The following is a 21,655-nucleotide window of genomic DNA, read 5'->3' on the forward strand; positions in this document are numbered from 1 at the left end:
TGTTGTCCAGACACTTATGTGCCTGATGAACATAATGTCTGTTGGATTCTTCACGCTGTCTACACCCAGTTTCTTCTGTTATGGCAGGTAAAACATCCTGCTGGAGGCAAACTCACACTACCCGGACGTGGATGAAGTGCAGGAAGAAGGTTAAATGATGTCATGTGAGTTGTCAAGGTGAATGAGTTCATCTTTAAATGGTTTTGGTTTCATAGATAGATAGAATTCCTACAGTGTGGAATTAGCTCATTCGGCCCATTGAGTCTACATTGACCCTGTGAAGAGCATCCCCTAACCAATCCCTGTAACCCTGCATTTCCTATGGCTATTCTACCTAACCTGCACATCCCTGGATACTATGGGCAATTTAGCATGGTCAATCCATCTAAACTGCACATGTTTTGACTGTGGGAGGAAGCCGGAGCACCTGGAGGAAACCCAAGGAGATATGGGGAGAATGTGCAAACTCCACACAGACAGTCACCCAAGGCTGGAATGAAATCCAGGTCCCTGTCGCAGTGCTAACCACTGAGCTACTGGGCCACCCCAAAGTCGGCTGCTTATTATTTTTTTAACATAGCTCCTTAATTGCATTGGTTCCATTGCCCTTTTTACAAATTTGTCATTAATACCTGATTGAAGGATTGCTGGCAATACCTTAAATTGTTCACAGTCTACTACTACAGATTAGCAAAGCATTATAGTATTGCAATTAGGTTGTACAAACCCCTTCCTTCAAAGCTGTATTTTTAATTTTTTTTTATATTTATGCACCTGTGTGCTTTATCCACACTATCCTGAGCAGTTAGTTTAAATGTTATTTTGATTATCGCTCCCCTGTATGTGCTTTATTTACAATGCTTAAAGATCAGATCGAGAATAACTTACAATCACGTTCACGGCTTAACAGCTAAGCTAGTTAGCATCTACCGAACATATGGTATTCCATTAGATTTTTATCTCCTCCTTTGTCAGTCAACATGTGAATAACGCAAATCCTCCAAAACATTGTTATCACATTTTTACAGCTTTCCCTTATCTACCTACAATAACATTCAATGAATGAATTATTTTCCTGATCTTAATCTAGATTGTATTTGCTGCAATCACCAAGGTGGTTGGCTGAGGATGCAATATCCTGTTCAGAAAAGTTTCAGTTATTCAGCTTTACTTGTCCCCTTCCTTCAACAAGTTTCCAATTCTGCAAATGTCTTTTAGTGGTCCTAAGATATAATCAAAATCTCTAAACAACACCTAAAATTCTATCTTTTATGTTTAGAAAATTCAACTGAATTATCTATTTCAAATTTAGCTAATATACATATATAAGTAGTTACTCATCAGTAGTTAAATAAAATGGAATTTGATCAAGCAAATCATAGCTAGCAACAAAAAAGTTTAAAAAATCTGCATTGCATTTTTTAAACAATAAAATATTACTTAATTGAAGTAATATCACAAACCACTATCAAATTCACAGAAATTTTCAAATGACCTCAGAATTGAGACCAATACAATCTGCTCTTTCCACGTCCAAGTTGCAATTGCTAATACATTCTAAACGGTATTAATTTTGTTTAAAAATGTTATGTTCGACATATTCTGGGAAAAGCATTTATTGACCTGATGTTATTAAGACTAACAGTGCAGGTTAGATCCACATATTTGCGGAAAAAGCCTTACAAGTTTAGTGCTGTACAGCCAGCTTCAGTTTGCATAAAAGCATTTTTAAAAAATGCTTAGAAATCCTCTGAAAACTATCTAAGCACTAACAACAGTTACTCAACCATGGAATGGTACAGCTTTAAAAGATAATCTATTATCTATGCACCTCTTCAGCATTAGAAAATTATTTTACAAACTATATGAAGGATAAAATACATGCATTTTGCATGTTCAATATTCTTTAAAATTTCAAAAGTTTAATTAATGTTCACAACATTGCTGTTGTGTAAGGAAATAATGCTGAAATGGTTATTGCTGAAGAATGCATCAAGCTCCACCAATCTAATGATGTTGGAAGGACTGAGGTGCAGAGATAGATGACTTCTGGATCTTGAGGAAGACAGGCCTATGAAGTAGGTCCCCTCATACTCTTTGTAACATTGTCTATCATACTAATGTAACTTGTACTTGATTACTGTCATGGAATAAATATATCTTGTTGAAGAAAGAGTCTCTTCTTGTGAGACCATCTAGTGGTTTTACTCTACCATTTTAGACTAAGTAGGCCCTATAGATCCAGTAAGAAAAATGAGTTGATATAGCTATCTACCCAACCAGATATTGGCAGTCGATGCCGTGACATGCTCATATGAGCTGGTGCCAGCAGCTGTTTATTCACTGGGCATTGCTGGCTGGGCCAGCATTAACTGCCTGTCCCAAACTGTCCTTGAGAAGGCGGTGGAGATAGTGAGTCTTCTTGAACCACACTGCAGTCTATGTAAAGATTTGATTTAGATATTTTCCAATCAACCTGTTCAGAGATGTTTAGAGCAGGTAGGACTTGAACCCGTGTTCACCTAGCTGAGAGGCAAGGACAGTACCACTGCACTACAGAAGGCCCATAAGATTTGATTTAGCTGTACCATACAACATGATGTGGAGCTGTGCAGATTACATTTCAATTTTCCTGTACAGAATGAATTCCAGAGAACTCAGAAGAAATTTCCAGTTACAAATTTATGAACAACTCAGGCAGACATCCAGAAGTGGACAAATTCATGGTAAGCTTTGACAAAGCAGAATCTACAGTTAAGGAATAAAGCACTTCAGACCTGATAAGAGGAGCACAGAATTAAGTTTGAGCTAGAAGGTACATGGAACAGGGCCACTTGCCAGATAGTTACAGATTGCATCAGATACCAAATAACTTTAGGTGCAGTCCAAATTAGACGTTTAACCAGAGAAAGTGAAGAGACACTGGAGACTGTGAAATAAAGTTATAATCCCTAGCAGGCAAGGAGAAAGCCTTAAAAAGTAAACATTGCAGTTTCAGGCTAAAAAGATGAAAAGTTGAAAAGTTGTACTTGCAATTCTGCCAGAAGGCTACAATAAGAGAAATCAAGGGCCAGAGAAATAATGTAACCCAGAGTTGAAGTGAAAAGACGTAATCTGGAAGCCCAAGCAAATGAAGTATAACAGAAAATTAAAGGAAGGAGCTTATTGAGGCTGCATTAAGAGCGGCAAATATATCATTGAAGTTGCAGTTATAACAGAAAGCATTTAGGTTGCAGAAACTGAAAATTCATTTGGAAAAGCCATTAAAACGAACAAGAATCTTTACCAAAATTGTAATACAACAGGTATTATAAAATTGCTGTAAATCACCTCAGGAAAGCTGTTAAACAAACAGAATTCATCTTTAAAGCCTGCAGGCGGCAGCACTATTTGGGTAAAGACAGTGAAAGGGACAGGAATTAGTCAATAGGCTGCAAGAGATTGAAATCGACTCCAGAATCTGCGGTTCTTCCTATCTCTCAGAGATTGAAATCATCTGTTTTGTTTGCAAGATGCAGGAAACCCTTTATTTTGATTGTAAAAGTACAGGAAACCTCCACTAAGCAGTGCATGGAAATGACATTGCTATACTGCGCAGTTATCAGATTTTAGGACAAGGAAAGGGAAACAACATTACTGTACAACAGATTTAAAAACCTTCCATACAAAGACAATAAAGTAGCACTGATATACTAGAGGATTAGAAGCAATGAGAATAAATCAGTATTGAGACACTGCAGAATTGGAAAGATTTAAAGTAACAAAAATAAATAATCATATTAGGAAGAAATGGCAACAGAAATAATACCGTCAGGAAGGTTTAATCTCAGAAATGAGCCAAATAGAAAACAGAATTAGACATCTTGGAGAAAGTGGTTTTGAAGATAAAGTTGCTTCCAAGCTACATGCCAAATCAAAAGATGAATAGGTTTAAAAAAAGTCGTATCTTCAATTGTGATAATAGCTGGTGGTATTATAACTCGCCAAGATGTTAAAAAAGATATGGAGCTGAACCTTGCCTTTCTTCAGCTAAGTGCGAGGAGCACTGCATTATGTGGAGTGATCTTGCTGCAAGGCCAAGCGTGTTTTTTCACCTTATCTTGCCAAACAAATCACGGTAATACTGCTCCCGCTCCCATAGCATGTATCATGTCTGATTTTCACCCCATCTTACCATGCACTGATCTCGAAGAACTCATCACTCAGTGGATATTTGTCCAAAGACCAGCTTTCCTTGCGACGGCACCATCTTTGAAAGCCTGCGGTATACCTGGAGGATTGCTGGAATCTTGAGACCATCCTGCTTGATTTTGGAGACTGTATTGAGATGACTGAGAAAGGGAAGTTGGCGCTATGCTTTGCTGACAGGGACATGGAGGTCTTGGTGATTGGCATGGTTCATTGGAGAAGAATCCTCTTCCCGGAGGACTAGCAGAGGTCAGTCTGGGTATGCCACCAGACCATGCTTGCCTAGTTGGAGATCGTCACCCTACAGTGCTGTCTCCATGGTGTGAACGATTGGGCTGTAATGCCACAAGGAAATCAGTGACCTTCTCCACTCTACCAGAATAGGTGCCACACTCTAGTCTCTGCTACCTCAGTCTCACTGTATCTCTGCCACTGCACTCAACTCCCACGAAGGCTCATCTTCTGACAGTCTCTCTGATGCACACAAAATGTTCTCTCACTCACTTTTCTTAGGCTCCATCCTCTCATGCTACTATTCCTCCATGCTCTCCAGTCTGCCTCCTCAGTCCTTCAGAAGATTTCAATACCTTTCCTTACATGCAATACTCTTAACAGCTATGCCAGCCACTTGCATCTTACTCATTCGGCCCCTTTCAGTCATTGTAGGAGAAGACATCCCATAAACAGGGCGGAGTGAGGCCAGACAGGTGGGGGCACCTACTACTTGTGTCCTTCACCCTTTCTAAAGTCAGAATCCTTGCCCTCACAGGAGAAGACCGGAAGTGCTCCTGTGGAGATGCAAAGACATCCATGTCTTGCCAATCGAGAAAATATAATTTGCCATTCCATTGCAACTCTCACATAAACCAGGTGATCAGTTTAATGCATTGAAGACCACAATGAACCTGCAGCCGCAATGCATTCTGTCTCTTGTGTCATGTAGGTGCACTCAACATCCCACGGAAAACTATGGAGATTGGCCCACTTCCTCCAGAAGATATGTCCTCGATCTCTCCAGTGTTGAAGCATCAGAGGAAGCATTGGCAAAGTTATTTCCTGCACCCCCAGCAGCTCAGATAATGACATCTCAGTGGGGTCGCTAAGGACTCAGAATGTAGGATTGAAGGCTGATGAGCACCACAAGTGACAGCTCCACAGTTAGAGTGAGGAATGTCCCAGGACACTGGCACATGGAGGGCTGATAGAGACCTGCTTAGTTCCCAGTAGGAGAAGACTCTCTGGTCTCAGCATTGTCCACATGCACAGGGAGAAATAGGAGTGACAGCAGGAATATGGGACATCATGGCCCTAAATGCCCAAAAGCTGCAGCAATGCAGTAAATCATGTGATTGTCTGTCTCCACCGACAGCTTGGAGGCTGCCATGGAGAGACAGGCACAGCTCTCTGCTCAGACCTGCACTCCATCACTTATTTGGGAGGCTGCCCATGTTTAAATGTGTTGGATCCCGTGACTGATGGGTGTCCTATGACTTCTTTAAGAACTACTTTTCTAAGCCATTGGGACATGGCCAACATTTGCTGCAGATGCCATTTGTTTGGCGTGATTGCTGCCACATCATACAGGTGTGGCAGTGATGTGGCACACTGCTGTAAGATAACACATATGTGTCCTCATCTGAGAATGACTGAGCCACACGGCTGCTGCGTTGTTGTGTTACTGCACCAACTTGCAAGGCACGGCAAGGTAAGGAATGCAGTTGATGGGCATGGTACATAGTGCCAGGTGAATAAGTGCTAAAACAGCAATTGAGCAGTCCTAATAGGCAGCCTGGCCCAAGCCGTGGGCAGGGTTCCTGTCCCTATGCAGTAACTGTGTCCAATACAGACCTACTAGCCATCCCTGGACTTCTGGGGTGCACTGCCACTGCATCAGAGAGGTGCCAGGTTTGTGGCAAGGGTTCACTGACAGTCAAATGTCAGGTCCATCATCGAAGGGTATGCGTGGCTAGTGTCCGTGGATTATATCTTGGGCTGCTGTTTGGTTGTGGGCAACATGGAGATTGTTAGGAGACAGTGACGAGCTGAATCCATCAGGTATTCAGTCTGGTTTCCATGTTGGTTTTTCCTGACAGTTTGTTTGGTGAGACTGGAAGCAGAACACTAATGCGGTGATTTTCAGTGTCGACAAGGAGTTAAGCATTAATCACAGTCAATCAGCAACTCGCTGATGCCTGATGAGAGTCTTATGACAAGGTAAAGCAAGATGATCTAGATTTTGAGATTGGCTTTGCCATATTTGTCCGGTTCTGCCACACTTCTCATATCCCGCACTGCTCACACCGTTATAAGATGTTGCCATAGATACTTTTGGTGAAGTTCCACAAACTTTTGACAATTACTTTATTCTGAGAACAAATAAAATCCTTGGGGAGAACAGGAGTTAATCAACAAATCCAGCATCCAAGGGAACCTATACACAATTTAATTAATGGTCTCTACAGATTCATAGAAAAATATGACTGTGGAGCATTAAAGGCAGAATTTGTATTAGACAGAATTGTTGTTGGAATTAATTATGGACTTTTCTCAGATTTACTACAGTCCAAGGAAGACTTGACTTTGAGGAAAGCCATTCTAATGATGTTGGAAGCAAAAATCAGAAAAATACTACAGAGGAAAACTCTGAGAGAACTCAGGGCGGCACAGCGGGTCAGTGGTTAGCACTGATGCCTTACAGCTCCAGGAACCCGGTTTGATTCCACCCTTGGGCTAAAATCTGTGTGGAGTTTGCACATTCTCCCCGTGTCTGCATGGGTTTCGTCAAGGTGCTCCAATTTCCTCCAACAATCCAAAGATGTGCAGGGTAGATGGATTAGCCATGGGAAATGCAGGGTTACAGGGCTAGGGTAGGCGGTTGGGTCTGGGTAGGATAGTCTTTGGAGGGTTGGTGTGGACTTGATGGGCCAAATGGCCTGGTTCCACACTGTAGAGATTCTATGATTTCTATGAAAATAAACCCTATTGCAGGAAATCTGCAAAAACCATTCAGTTTATAAAGTTAAACACCTTAAAACACATGCAACAAGTCAACGTAAAGAGTGGGCCAGACAGCAGATGCTAACAGTCACTGTCAGTGCTGAGGAACAAGAAAATTTCACAGACACAAGCAGTACCTGGTTATTAAAACAAAAATGCTATTTCTGTAAAACATCTGAAGATGTCATTATCAGAAGATGTGCAGAAGTAGAACAGTTACAAGGATGCTGCAGGTCAAATAGCTACACATATATAGATGTTAATGAGGTAGAGCAAGCTGCAAAATAAGTGATATCCAATGTGCTTGTAAGAAAAATTCATTTTGACAAGGAAGATTTATGTCTTCGGCCATTTAATTAATTTTTGGCTCTTGAGACTGGCACAAATGTTGATATATTAACAGATCATTTCTCATAGATTAAGGACCACAGGTTACAGGCTATAATAATGAAACTGTATTGTCCAGGAGATATAGATATCAAGATTAAAGGTATCCTACAAGAAACACTGCAATAGAAGGGATGCCAGAGATTAGAAAATGCATAAGTACTTCACAATCAAGAGTGCTCATTCTTTTGCATGAATACCTGTCTTGACTTCAACCTTATTCAAATGATGGAAGGAATTCAACTTGTTACAATCAACAATGAACGAACCAAAAGACAGTCATGCATGATCTGTTCAAAGAGATGCCAGGCAAGCAGCAACTACTCAAGGAACAGTTAAGTCAAGAAAATATTAGTCATTGAACAAAGAGTCATTGAACAACCCGAAAAGAGAAAACCCACAGAGGATTTTGTTGATCTTTCTAAACTTAGAAGAAGAAGACAGAAGGTTTTGAGACATAATAGAATTGTTTAATATGGACAGTAGGATGAAAATCTGTGATCACAGAGGATTGACAAAAATGTTTTCCACACCTCTCAATACTGAAAGATGTCCAGATGGCAAAAAAGCACTAAAGATGAGGAAGATAATAAGCAGTATGATCCATTGAGCTCATTGATGAACCTTTAATTGAAATTGTTCAGATGCAGCGCAGCCTGGCAAAAAACGTTATGGCAGATTTGAATTTGATGTCAGATGATGAGACGACACCAGGTCATTACAAACATTTCAATTCTTCAGTTTCCAAAGAAGAACGATCAATCCCAGCAACAGAGATCATGCCAAGTAAGCAGCAATCCTCAAGAAGCATGACTAAGGAAGTGAACCTGACAGGTTCACCAGCAAAGATATGAATACAAATACTTAACCCAATGACAAAGTTGATGCACAGAATTTTCATTCTTTAGCACAGATTGGCCAGCAGGGTGAAAATAAAGATTTAGTTGCACAAATTGAAGATAGGTTGCATAAGACTTCAGGAAAAGTCTACAGATTCAGGATAAAGGTAAGAAGAAACTATGTGGCATGGGGATTCAGGAGATTACCAAGAAGAAATTTTCCGGCTCAGAAATCCAAGAAGTTGTAAAAAAAAAATATCTGTTTCATCAGGGCATCCATCTTCCATAACATAAATCCAGTAGTTTAAAGGTCTCCAGATGATATAATGGGGCAGTTACATGTATCAGCATGAGAGACTGCCCGTATAAAGGAAATTCAGTAGATTAAAAATCTTTCAGATGAGATAATAGAACAATTGCTAAGTTCAAAGGAATAATATCCTCTGCAAAAGACACCCAAGAGATAAAAGGTCCTCCTGTGTAGAGAGACCTCATGAACCTCATTAGATCAAGAAGTGAATCAAGGTCAAAAGCCTTCTAGCCAAAGACTTGTCAATCTTCCAAGTCTGAAGAGAATATGGTCTAGAGGAATAGTGAAGGTTCCAGACAGCCTGAAATTGTGAAATCAGGGACTTGAGGAAAATGGGCTAGTGGTAAATATAATTATATGCATGAATGATAAAAGTTAATTGTGGGGGAAAAATGCGTGGTGGGAGATGTTCTGTAAAGGTAATAGTTCTGAAAGAGTAATACTAAAAACTGTATTAAGCTGATGATATCTGAAATTCAGAAAGGCTGAACTTCTATGGATCTTGAGGAAGACAGATCTACTGACGAGGTTTCTTCATGGTCATTGTAACAATGTCTATCTTACTAATATAGTAATATACTATAGTGGAGTGATTGGCCAGTATTAATCACATGGTGGCCTGTAATTAGATACACAGAGGTGAAAGCTGTTGCCTATCATGCAGCAGGGATGGACAGGTAATTGGTGGTTCCTCCATTACTTGGCTCAGTCAAGGATTTGGATGCCATACTTGAATGACACCCAGACATGTCTTGTCATCCAACTGCATTGGTCTGGTTGTTTGTTAGCAGTTGTAATTCCTGGATCTACCAGAATTTATACTGTATTAATTCATGAGAAGATCGATCAGCCTCTTTCTGTAAATCTGGATGCAATGAGATATCATTGGCCTGTCTGGTGCTTCACTCCATCACCTTTGCCAGGAATGCTTGACCCAGCATACCAATAACCCTTAATGAACTATCATTTACCCTAGAGCTTCCCTCCCTCACCACTGATCAGTCTCCCAACACACTGGAACTGCCTCCCAAACTATTAGCCACACCATGCAATCAAACATCCTAGAATATCCCTCCATCATCCTTGCCCTCTATTACCCATAACTCTCAGACGCTCATCATTGACCGTCCCTTTATGACTTCTGACCTTTCACCAATCACACTTGTAGACACTCACCTTCCCTGCATAGTTCAGCTTCCTGTCTCTGTTTCCCATAATCTTTCATATTGTTGGTACTACAGTTCTTCTCATGGTCAGCCATTGCCCCTATCCCTGTTCATAGTTGCCTCCTCTTCCCTAGTTCACAAAGCTCCCCATTCAAAAAAACCAGCTGCCAATCAGTCCAAATCCACTTGCTGCACACCACCTGTAACTAATCATAAACCCAAAAACACGCTTTCATCTTTTCCTGCACGCTTAATGCCAAACGTCTAGTTTACCCTGGTGAAGCTGGTTTTAATAAGTTTGCATGACATGGTAATGTATTAAAACTGAGTTCCTGCTGCTTGCTGCTGAGAAGCATAACCCACCTACAATCCACCAAAATATTACCAACTTTCATTCTACCGTCAAGAAGTTGACATTTTGACTCTTGCTCACTTAAATACCCTGCTTGCCTCATTTCTGCTCCTGGCAGCTTCACAAGATTCCACCCATCGATTTGTTTTGAGTTTTCATTTCTTCCTAACTCATTGCTCCTTACCGCTTTTATGAAGGTCTTTCCTTATGCCAAAATACAGCTTGACATCTGCCAATATGATGGAGTGCAATCCATGGTGGTATTGTCAGGTTACTCCATCATAGCCTGTTTCAAAGTCAGTCCTGATTTTGTCTTGTCCTGAGCTACACATAAATTTACTTACTAATGAGCAACATAAGAATGTAAACTCTTAACAGATTATTTCCCTTCTTAGTGCAGGACTGCTGTACTCAATCTCTGCATGCCAATGATTATTCCAGCTATTTCAAGATCAAACTGGGACTTTTCTGCACAGCTCAGCATCACACATTGTACAATGCAATAAGCAAGTAGACAATCCTGTATGTGCAATTTTTAAAATGTTTACTGAACTACTTAATGCAATAAATAGCTAGCAAGGACATTAAGCCTCGCTGTACATGACACCCTAAGGATCAGTCAGTCAAAGTACAATCTTGCAGTTCTCTCCACTTATAGTATCCACTGTTCTATTTTTACTATATGCAAAGCACAGAAACCACAAACCGATTCCACTTGAGTCTAGTCGCATATATCCTTCTGCTAATGCATTAAATCCAGTGAGTCCTCCCATGGAGGCATAGGGAACATCTGGTCCTACTGATCTTCCTCTCGCCAAACGTTCTCCTTTTGTCTCGACGATCATTGTATGAGCATATGTTGGGTGGGTACAGCCACAGGTAAAGGAACTGTGAAACCCAGAACATCCTGCACCTATAAGAAACAAATTATAGGTTATATATGCAATATCAAGTGTAAAAGTACAACAGAAGAGGATAAGAACTTTTAAAAATGTACAGTTACACAAATTTTGCATTAAGAATAGATAAATGCATTGAATTTTAACCCTTTATCCTGCCACACTGCAGTCCACATCGAGCAAAGGGACACACTAATGATCAAACAGAAACAAGAGTAGGAAGCAATCAAATTGTAGGTACAGTAATACACAGTTATTACACTTTTTTTAGGCATGTGAATTGCATTGCATCAAGTTTCTAATTTCAGCCCACCATCACGCAAGATATTGTTGGAGATTTCTTACAGGCGCAACAATACAAAATCAGTTGTTTACATTTTCTCCCTCAGTTACTCAATATCAGCAATGCAGACTTAACAACAGATCATTAGTCTGACCTAACAACATGCTGGTGAAGTAAAATTAATTAGAATACATAATTATTATAAATGGAAGATGTGGGTTATATAGTCAACTGAAACTGTTTTTTTTCAGCTCTGAGACATAGTTGAAAATGTATCGCTTGTTGATAAACTAATCATTTCCTATTCATACCAATTCTATGGACACACTAAAACTGACTTTGGGCAGTATTAATTCTGTGGCAACATCAGACAGAGACCATAAAGACAAGTGCTGAAAGTTCCTTGGAATTTCTTCTAATCCACAGTAGTTACTTTGCTGATAGTGTTATGGAACTCCAACTTAAGCAGTTAATGGAGTTTTTCACAAAGGAAGACACGAATAACATACCAGAAATAGTGAGAGGGAGGAACTGAATCAAACCTGTATTAGTAGAGATATAGTGCTGGCGAAATTGATGAGATTGAAGGCTGATAATCCCCAGGGCCTGATAGTCTACATCCCACACCACTTAAGAAATGGCCCTAGAAATAATGATTCGTTAGTGGTCTTCTTTCAAGACTTTTTAGACTCTGGAACAGTTCCTACAGATTGGAGGGTAGCTAATGTAATCCCACTATTTAAAAAGGGTGGTTGAGAGAGAACAAAGAATTACAGACCAGTGAATATGACATCAGTAGTGGGGAAGATGCTAGAGTCCACTATCAAGGATTTTATAGCAGAGCACTTAGAAAACAGTGGTAGAATCAGATATAACTCTTGCAGCTAAATGGATCAAGGGATATGCGGGAGGGCGGGGTTAGGGTATTGAGCTTGATGGTCAGCCATGATCATGTGAATGACACAGCAGCCTTCAATCGTCTACATTTCTACGTTAATCATTATTCCAGTCATACAAAAGAAATTTCTCCTTATCTCAGACCTAAAAGGTTTACCTTTTACTCTCAAAAAATGAACCCTGATTCTGGGCTCCCCCACCTTAATGAACATCCTTCTTGCACCTAACCTGTCTTACCCTGTTAGAATTTTATTGGCTTCTATACGATCTCCCTCATTCTTCTAAACTCCAGCGAATACAATCCTAACTGACTCAATCTCTCCTGATTCTTCAGTCCTGCCATTTTAGGAATCAATTTAGTAAACGTTTAGTAAGGGGTAAACCTTTTAGGTCTGAGATAAGGAGAAATTTCATCACCCAGAGAATGATGAGCCTATGGAGTTCACTATCACAAAAATGCTTGAGGCCAAAGCATTATGCGTTTTCAAGAAGGAGGTAGATATAGCTCTTTTGGCTAAATAGATCAAGGGATATGGGGGAGAGGGGGGTTACGGTATTGATTTCAATGACCAGCCATGTTCATGTGAATGACAGAGCAAGCTCCTATCTTCTACCTTCCTATGTCAATCATAATTCCAGTCATAGTACTGTGATAGAGCTGGAGCAACTGTGGGAAATTCCAGGTTCTTATCTTTATGACTGCTGGATGGGATTGCTGGGTACAATGAGTGGCTTACATCCTGATCCGTCAACACGTCTCCATGATCTGCAACTTTGGCTGGTATTTTACACAATAAATTTCATAGAACCCCTACAGTGTGGAAACAGGCCCTTCAGCCCAACAAGTCCACACCGACCCTCAGAACATCCCACCCAGACTCACCCCGTATAACCCACCTATTCTACACATTCCTGAACACTATTGGCAATTTAGCATGGCCAATCCACCAAGCCTGCACATTTTTAGATTGTGGGAGGAAACCAGAGAAAACCCATTCAGACACGGGGAGAATGTGCACACTCCACACAGACAGTCACTCGAAGGTGGAATCGAACCCGGGTCCCTGACGCTGTAAGGCAGCAATGCTAACCACTGAGTCACCGTGGCACAATGCCCAAATGTATAGTTAATCCAGGGGTTGAGACACCAATTAACTGGATTGTTTTTTCTTAATTGGTGTTGAATTTGAGTTTTATTGAAGTTCCACCAATTCAACTGATTAGTGGTTATTCTATCACATTTTGACTTAACAGCTGGGATTTTATAGTCTCCAAGGAGCATGCTTGAATCTATTAGAAAGAGATTGTAAAATTGAGTGGGATGGCATGGTAGTGATATGTCTGCCACCTTCACATCAATGCTGTCATTTTAGATGTATCATGGAAGGTGACAGGCAGTCTACACACTCTTAGGCTAATTGAGGTCCCTAGTGACATTATCGCTATGCCACTGTCTCCCACAAAGCAGCAGAGTCAGGGAAAGTGGGTATCTTGGGGTTCTGAGTGAATAGGGCAAACACTGAATCTCCTTCACCATTTAGTTTGAACAATTGAGAAGTAAACAATCCAAGGACTGAGAAGGAAGTGTAAATTAGAGTGGGTGAATTCAATATCAAATCAAGTGCAGAAGGAAAATAAAAGTGAGGGAAAGAACGATTAAATTAAAGAAGGGACTAAAAAGGAAAAAGTTTAAAAACTACACAATTAATTTATATCATTTAAAGCTTTGACAATTAATTCCTGAAGGAATGAGAGTCCATACTTGAGGGGTTTAATTTTTCAATGTCAGAGGCTGGTAGGCAATAAATAAATCTTATCATATCAAGGAAACAGCATTTACACTGGAACTTAACTTTCCACAACAAGTTTAACTCATAATCACCGAGTAAATATAGCATCTTAATTACAAATAAGACCATCTTTGACCATTTGTTGCAACTCTCTTAACCACAACCCTCATCAACTTCACAATCTTACATATTTGTCTCAGACAAAATCTAATCCCAATTCACTTATAACTGCAGTTTCAAAATCCCAACTATCTAGCCTCTTGCCCTTCATTCACCTTAACATTTCTGCAGCTAAAATTTGCTCAACTTTACTCTCACTTTATCTTTGATGCCAGAGTTCCCATTACTCTTTCTCTCAACCTGGCCATTATTCTCATCTCTGCTGCTTCAAGTCCAAGGGATGTAGAATGGAACAGACATGGCAGTGACTGGTTTAGCACTCACTACCAGACCTTCTTCAACCACATAAAGCATTATCAGGTCCTGCTCCCAAATGCTAGAACTGTTTAATATTCCAAGATCATCCTTAAATGCAGAGAAAGTCTCCAAGCATTTTTGTTTCTATAGCAAACTGACCCCTCTTCTCTGCCTTATTCAACCTTGCCTCCAACAATAAGTTTAAAGAATTCATGGACATCTTTACACTAAAAATGAGAACAATTCACTAGTTACTTCACTCCCTTTCCTTATCCACTGGATTAAAGTTTTGCTAAAACCTCCCACTATCCTATCCCAGAGATCCTAGCTTCTTCTATATCCTCTTTATCACTGCCCCATATCTTCCTAGAACTCAACTTCTTCATAAGGGTCACCTCTGCCCTCCTGATATTATTCACATAAAACGAATGACCATCCAACTTTACTTCCTGGTACTCAAGCTCATTGATATCATTCTCTTTCAACTCTAACACACAGCTTCTCAAAAAATAAAACCCTCAATCAACCATTCTTGCCAACTAGGTCCCAATCTCCAAAGTACCTTTTCTCTCCAAAGCCTTTTGTTGCTACTTCCCAAATCCAAATCTTTTCTAAAGATCCATGTAAGAATTCTTCCAATCAAGTTTTTGCCGTAGCTGCAGTACTGAAATGGCACTTTTCAATGTCACAAAAGTATATTATTCCTCTTTGCGGGTTTTGACATAGTTGATCATACCGCACTCTTCCAGCAGCTCTCTACCATCATCCAGCTGGGTGGGATTGCATTTGCCTCATTCCATTCATATCTATCCAACCATAACCCAGAGTAATACCTTCGATCATTTTACATTTATCTACAGTATATTTGCTTCTAATATTCCTCAAGGATCTATTCTTGACCCCCACTATTTCCCATCTTTGTACTGCCCCTCAGTGACATATTCAAAAAAAATTATCTCAAAGACAAGATTATAATTAAAGGGAAAATAAGAATTGAAGAAGTTAGAAGAAATGTCTTTAGTCAGATACAAAATTATTGTTAATATGGAACTATAATGCAAACACTCACATTTTTGGCATTTATATGGTACCATTTCATCATGATCATCTGCAAAATGTTTGCACCGGCAACGAATTGGCTGAGTTCCATTCAGTGGCACATAATTGTAGGAGATACACCGGCAACGTGTTACTCTGCAGGGGAGCAAGATTGGACGCTCTGTTGGAATTTCTTTGAAATCTGTTTTGTGCTGTTTATATCTGTTAGAACAAAATGTGGCAAATTTCACAAAAGTTGTTTATGTGCACATTTATAAGACAGATATATTCTACAAAGTTACATTACATGGTTTCAGAGTTACATGGTTTAAATATTTGTATTACACAGCTCAGTTCTACACTTGTTGCAACACACTTCCTGTGTTCACATGTCCAACTATCTACCAACACAACTAAAAAATCTTCAATCTGTACACATTTTCTGTCAATTCTACCATAAAAAATGCAGACATAGTAAGCTTTAGTAGAAACTGTTCGTAAAGTCTTGCCTTTCTCTACCTCAACCATCCTGAATGTGCAGTACTGGCTATTATGGGAGGCAGACATAAAATAATTAAAGCAACACAGGCATTATCCAGTAGAACTGTGGATATAACATCTTCTGGGAAACCTATTTCACTTAACAACACATAGTTTGGACTTCACTGTGCAACTTTGGTAGATCAAATATACAGAGTCAACATAAAACTCAAACCATAGGTTATGATCTCCAGTGGGTCACAGGAAGAGATTTTGGAATAGTGAACTCAGAGCTTGTACGGCAGCTGTGGAGCACCAACTTTGTTGAGGAAGTCCTGGGACCAGCACAATGATATGTGCACGCAATAGTTTTCTCCAACTTGGTGTTCACTTGGTTGGGGGTTGCAAACATGCAAATGCTCCCTCAGTAGAGGCTTTTTACTTTTGGTTTCATTTTAATAAGAGGGGATGTGAAAGAGACTGAACCTTCAGATGACACCACGCATGACAGGTTCACACCAATCAACAGAATCGTGATTGGAAGATAAATAAGTAGGGTGGGAGGTCATGTTGTAATTTAAGGGTTGAAATTAGATAATATTTTGATCCAGATAATATTTTCACAATTGATTTAAATTTATAAACACAGAACATATTTTTGTATGTGTAAAATCCAAAGCATGAACTTCAATAATTAAATAACTAAATGTTACTACCTTGCTATTATGTTCAATTTTGATGCTTTCCCTACTCTCACTCAACAATTGAAGACCACCACCTTTTTTCCTACCCCAACCCGCTGTTCAAAAATTCTGACTCTTTGATGTGGGATCACACTCGAAAAATATTTGAGAAACACCTCCTTATGACCTTGAGACATTCCAAAATGCTTAGCAGCCAATGTTTTAAAGTGTAGCCACTTACTTTAGGTAATGTAGTTGAGTCATTTCAGAGATACATAACACAAATAAGGTTAACATGCATGGATTAGAAAGGGCAAGAGGAGAGTAAGGCAATAAGGTATAGGAGCAGAAAAAGGCCATTTGGCCCATTGAGCCTGCTCCATCATTTGATCATGGCTGACATGTTACTTTCCCCATAACCCTTACTTCCTTACGAATCAAGAACCTATGTATCTCTGTCTTAAATACACTCAATGACTTGGCCACCACAGATTCACCATCCTCTGGCCTAAGAAATAACTCCATTGAGTACAGACCTAGAATCCTTAACTGCTTCTCATATAGCAAGCCCTTCATCCAAGGATCATTCTTGTAAACCTCCTTTGGACTATGTCCAATGCCAACACACCTTCCTTAGATATAGGGCCCAAAATTGCTCACAATATTCCAAATGCGGTCTTACCAGAGCATTATACAATCTCAGCAGTGCATCTCTGCTGTTGTATTCTAGTCCTCTTGAAATAAACGCTAACATTGCATTTGCCTTCCTACCTGCATGTTAACATTGTTCGTTGTTCTTAAAAGAATCCTGAGCAAGGACTCTAGGTAATTCTAGGTATACATACATACTGAAACATTTAAAAACATTTCAAGTTTCACATAATAGGCACTAAAATACAATTAGATGTATGGGTATAAATATTTAGAAGTGACAAATTTAGCACTGCCTATTTCTACCAAGACTGCATTTAAATGATTCTAATTAAAATCTAAATCTACATTAATGATCCATTCATTGTACTGATAGGAAATGGCATGCCTGGACCATTTGTTAGGGGGAGGTCATGTCTGACCAACTTGATTGAATTTTTTGAGGAGGTGACCAGCTGTGTAGATGAGGGCAATGCATCCGATTTAGTCTACTTGGTCTTCCACAAGGCTTTTGACAAGTTTGGCAAATTGGATCCAGAATTGGCTGAGTTTCAGGAAACAGGGCAATGGTCGAGGGGTGTTTTTGTGATTGGAGGCCTGTGTTCACTGGGGCTCCTCAGGGATCAGTCTTGGGGCCCTTACTATTTGTGTTATTATGCATGATTTAGACTTGAATGTAGGAGGTTGATCAATAAGTTCATGGATGACGCAAAAATTTGTGGGGTGGTAAATAGTGAGGAGGATAGCGTTAGACTACTGGAGGTGAAAGGTGGGTTGGTCAGATGGACAGATCCATGGCAAATGGAATTCAATCTGAATAAATGTGAGCTGATGCACTTGGGCAAGACAAACAAGGCAAGGTAGGGAAACACCAACGATCAGAAGGACCTTGGTGTGCATATCGACTGGTCCCTTAATGTAGCAGGACAGTAGATAAAGCGTTTAAAAAGGCATACAGCATTTTTGTCTTTATTGGACGAGGTTATGCTCATACTCTATAAAACATTGGTAAGGTCAGAGCTAAAGTATTGTGTGCAGTTCTGGAATCCACATTATAGGAGGGATGTGATTGCACTGGAGAAGGTGCAGAGGAGATTTACCAGGATGTTGCCTGAGCTGGAAAGTCTTAGTTATGCAGCAAGATTGGATAAACTGGAGTTGTAAAACAGTAGTGTGGGAGTCCTTACAAAACACAGGTTGCAACAGGTCAAGTAGTCTGCTCACAACCACTTTCTCAAGAGCAATTTGGATCTTGCAATACATAAATGCAGGCCTTTCCAGTCATACACACATGCCGTGAAAAGAAATTTAAAAATAGACAATGTTATAATAACATAGCTTACAGATAGACAAGAGGTCTTATTTGTCACAATGTATAACCTACTGTGAACTACCACCACAGTTCAACGAACAAATTCACAGTCATCAACAATTCAAACATTTACCAAGCAGCAAATTATGGTTCTAGTAATTCAGTAGCTAAGAAAGAATCATATACAATGCTACTTAGAATATTCAAATAGAAACTATTCTGCTTCCAATCCATCTACATTACCTTAATCTCAGTGTGTCTTTCTGTTCCCTTTTCTCTCCTATGTTATCTACCTTAGCCACATCCTGTTGTTCGTGAGTTCCACAATCTAAATACTCCTTCAGTAATAAAATTTCTCACTTTCCTATCACATCCACTGCTTTTTGTGATTTATACAAATCATTTGGATGTGACCATAGAAGGTATGGTTAGTAAGTTTGCAGATGATACCATAATTGGCGGTGTAGTGGACAGCTAAGAAGGTTACCTCAGAGTACAACAGGACCTTGATCAGATGGGATGATGGGCCAATGGGCCAAGGAGTGGCAGATGGAGTTTAATTTAGGTAAATGTGAGGTGCTACATTTTGGTAAGGCAAATCAGGGCAGGACTTGTACATTTAATGGTAAGGTCCTGGGAAGTGTTGCTGAACAAAGAGACCTTGTGTGCAGATTCATAGTTCCTTGAATGGGGAGTCGCAGGTAGATAGGATAGTGAAGAAGGCATTTGGTATGCTTGCCTTTATTCATCAGAGCATTGAGTACAGGAGTTGGGAGGTCATGTTGCCGCAGTACAAGACATTGGTTCGGCCACTTTTGGAACACTGCATGCAATTCTGGTCTCTCTGCAATCGGAAGGATATTGTGAAACTTGAAAGGGTTCAGAAAAGATTTACGAGGATATCGCCAGGATTGAAGGGTTTGAGCTACAGGGAGAGGTTGAATAGGCTGGGTCTATTTTCTGTGGAGCGTCAGCAACTGAGGAGTGATCTTATAGATGTTTATAAAATCATGAGGTGCATGGATAGGATGAATAGCCAAGGTCTTTTCCCCAGTGTAGGAGAGTCCAAAACCAGAGGGTACATATTTAAGGTGAGAGGGGAAAGATTTAAAAGGGACCTAAGGGGCAATTTTTTCATGCAGAGGGTGGTGCATGTATAGATTGAGTTGCCAGAGAAAGTGGTGGAGGCAGGTACAATTACAACATTAAAAAGGCATCTGGATGGGTATATGAATAAGGAGGGTTTGGAAGGATATGGGCCAAATGCTGGCAAATGGGACTAGATTAATTTAGGATATCTGGTCGGCATAGACAAGTTGGACTGAAGGGTCTGTGTCCATGCTGTACAGCTCAATGGCTCTACTTATTAGAAACTATGCTGTGGAGAAAGGTTGTATCATGGAACCTCCATATCTATGCTAATTCAGTCAAAATCTTTTAAAAATGTTATCAGATCAATTCTACACTTCTCCTGACTAACGAAGAAAAGCCCCAACCTTATTAAAACTTCCCAATCACTGCAACATTTAATTCTAGTAGCAATCTTGCAAATCATTTTTGTGATTTCTCCAATGCTTATATGTTCTTTCTGCATGGTAAACAGAATTGAGCACAGTGCAAATTGACTAAGGTCTTACACAAGTTTTACATCACTTTAGTACTTCTGAAATCTTAATCCCTTGAAATAAATCCCAGCTTGTGGTTAGCATTTTTCATTGCTTTGCAAGTCTGCAATGTGTTGCAAAATTGTGTAGTATACTCATGAATTGAAAGGCAGGAAGCTAGAATGTGTTTGTAAAAATAATAAGGGAGAAAATACAAGGTCCCTTTAAGAGATAGAGTGCTTTTCTAAGCTTGGGAGATTTAAACAGAAAATGTCTGCAAGCAGTTGCACAGAGAGTTCATGAACTGAAACATGTGTATCCAAGGGTTATACTGTTAGTAGGCAAACCAGAATTTATACCAAGACAACAAATTTTTGAATTTAGCCAACTAACTTAAACCAGGCCCTCGGTACAGAAAGCAAATTGAATTTAAATCCGATGGTGTTGACAACCTGGGACCAACCCTGGTGTAAGAAATTGACAGGTCATCAAGGGTATTAAAAAGAGGGCATCTGGAAAATTGGCAGCGAGCCAACCGCCATCTGAGGAGAGAGCCAACTGCCATCTGAAGTGAAAGCAAATCCCACCATCTGAGACATAAACCTGGCTTTTAAACAAAATCATTAAGCTCTGTAAAAAGCCCCATCAAAGGTACTATGACATTTTTAGTTCAAAGGCCTCTAAGAAGAAATTATGAAGAGAACAGCAGAAAGAGAAGATGTTCCTGACAGATGATCAACGGAGAAGACAGAATTTTCCGGGAGACACATTCTGCATGAACTTGGACAGATTCTAAACAGACTTGGACAAATCTAAGCAGACTTGGGAATTAGTGCCCTAGATCTTTAATTAAAACTTAAGTGAGAAAAATCTATTTAATTTCAGTTACTTGTCATTGGTTAAATTAAAAGTGAGGAAAATGGCTCTTAACATTGCTAAAAAGGTTCTGGGGTTTGAAGATGCTTCCCAAATTTGCCAAGAAAGTTTAGAAAGACAAAGGAAGGATATACTGTTAGAATTAGCAAACAGGTTAGAATTGGGTTTATCTAGGGATAATAAGAAAGCTGCAATTGTAATGGAGTTGGTCAAGCACTTAGGTACATCAGAGAAGCAGGCAAGTGCAGTGGAGTTAGAAAAAATTAAATTGCAAATGAGACAACTGGAATTAGAAGATAAAGAAACGGAGAGTAGGTTCTTAGCTGAGCAAAAAGAAAATGAGACAGAAGAGTGGGAGAAAGACAGTCAGTTTGAATTTCAGAAGTTGCAAATTAGAGAAGAAAGCCAATTTAAAAGAATGGAAATGAAGTTAGAAGGTAGGCTTAGTGAGGAGAAGAGTGATGATGAGCAAATCCATTGTAGCCA

The 21,655-nt window shown here is 39.7% G+C and overlaps 1 protein-coding gene across 1 annotated transcript in view; it reads right to left on the bottom strand.

Annotated features, from left to right (window-relative positions):
• The window catches only part of LOC109911670 (protein FAM221A), a gene marked incomplete at its 5' end in the record, with an annotated part of 35,195 nt that extends 19,402 nt beyond the window's left edge, over positions 1-15,793 (bottom strand). Inside the window, 2 exons of the mRNA XM_020511031.2 lie at positions 10,946-11,152; positions 15,595-15,793. Of these exons, the coding sequence (XP_020366620.2) occupies positions 10,946-11,152; positions 15,595-15,793 (406 nt within the window). The remainder of the gene's footprint in view (positions 1-10,945; positions 11,153-15,594) is intronic.
• Between the last annotated feature and the right edge of the window lie 5,862 nt (positions 15,794-21,655).

Source organism: Rhincodon typus, chromosome 2, assembly GCF_021869965.1.
Source record: "Rhincodon typus isolate 14 chromosome 2, sRhiTyp1.1, whole genome shotgun sequence".
Classification (NCBI taxonomy): domain Eukaryota; kingdom Metazoa; phylum Chordata; class Chondrichthyes; order Orectolobiformes; family Rhincodontidae; genus Rhincodon; species Rhincodon typus.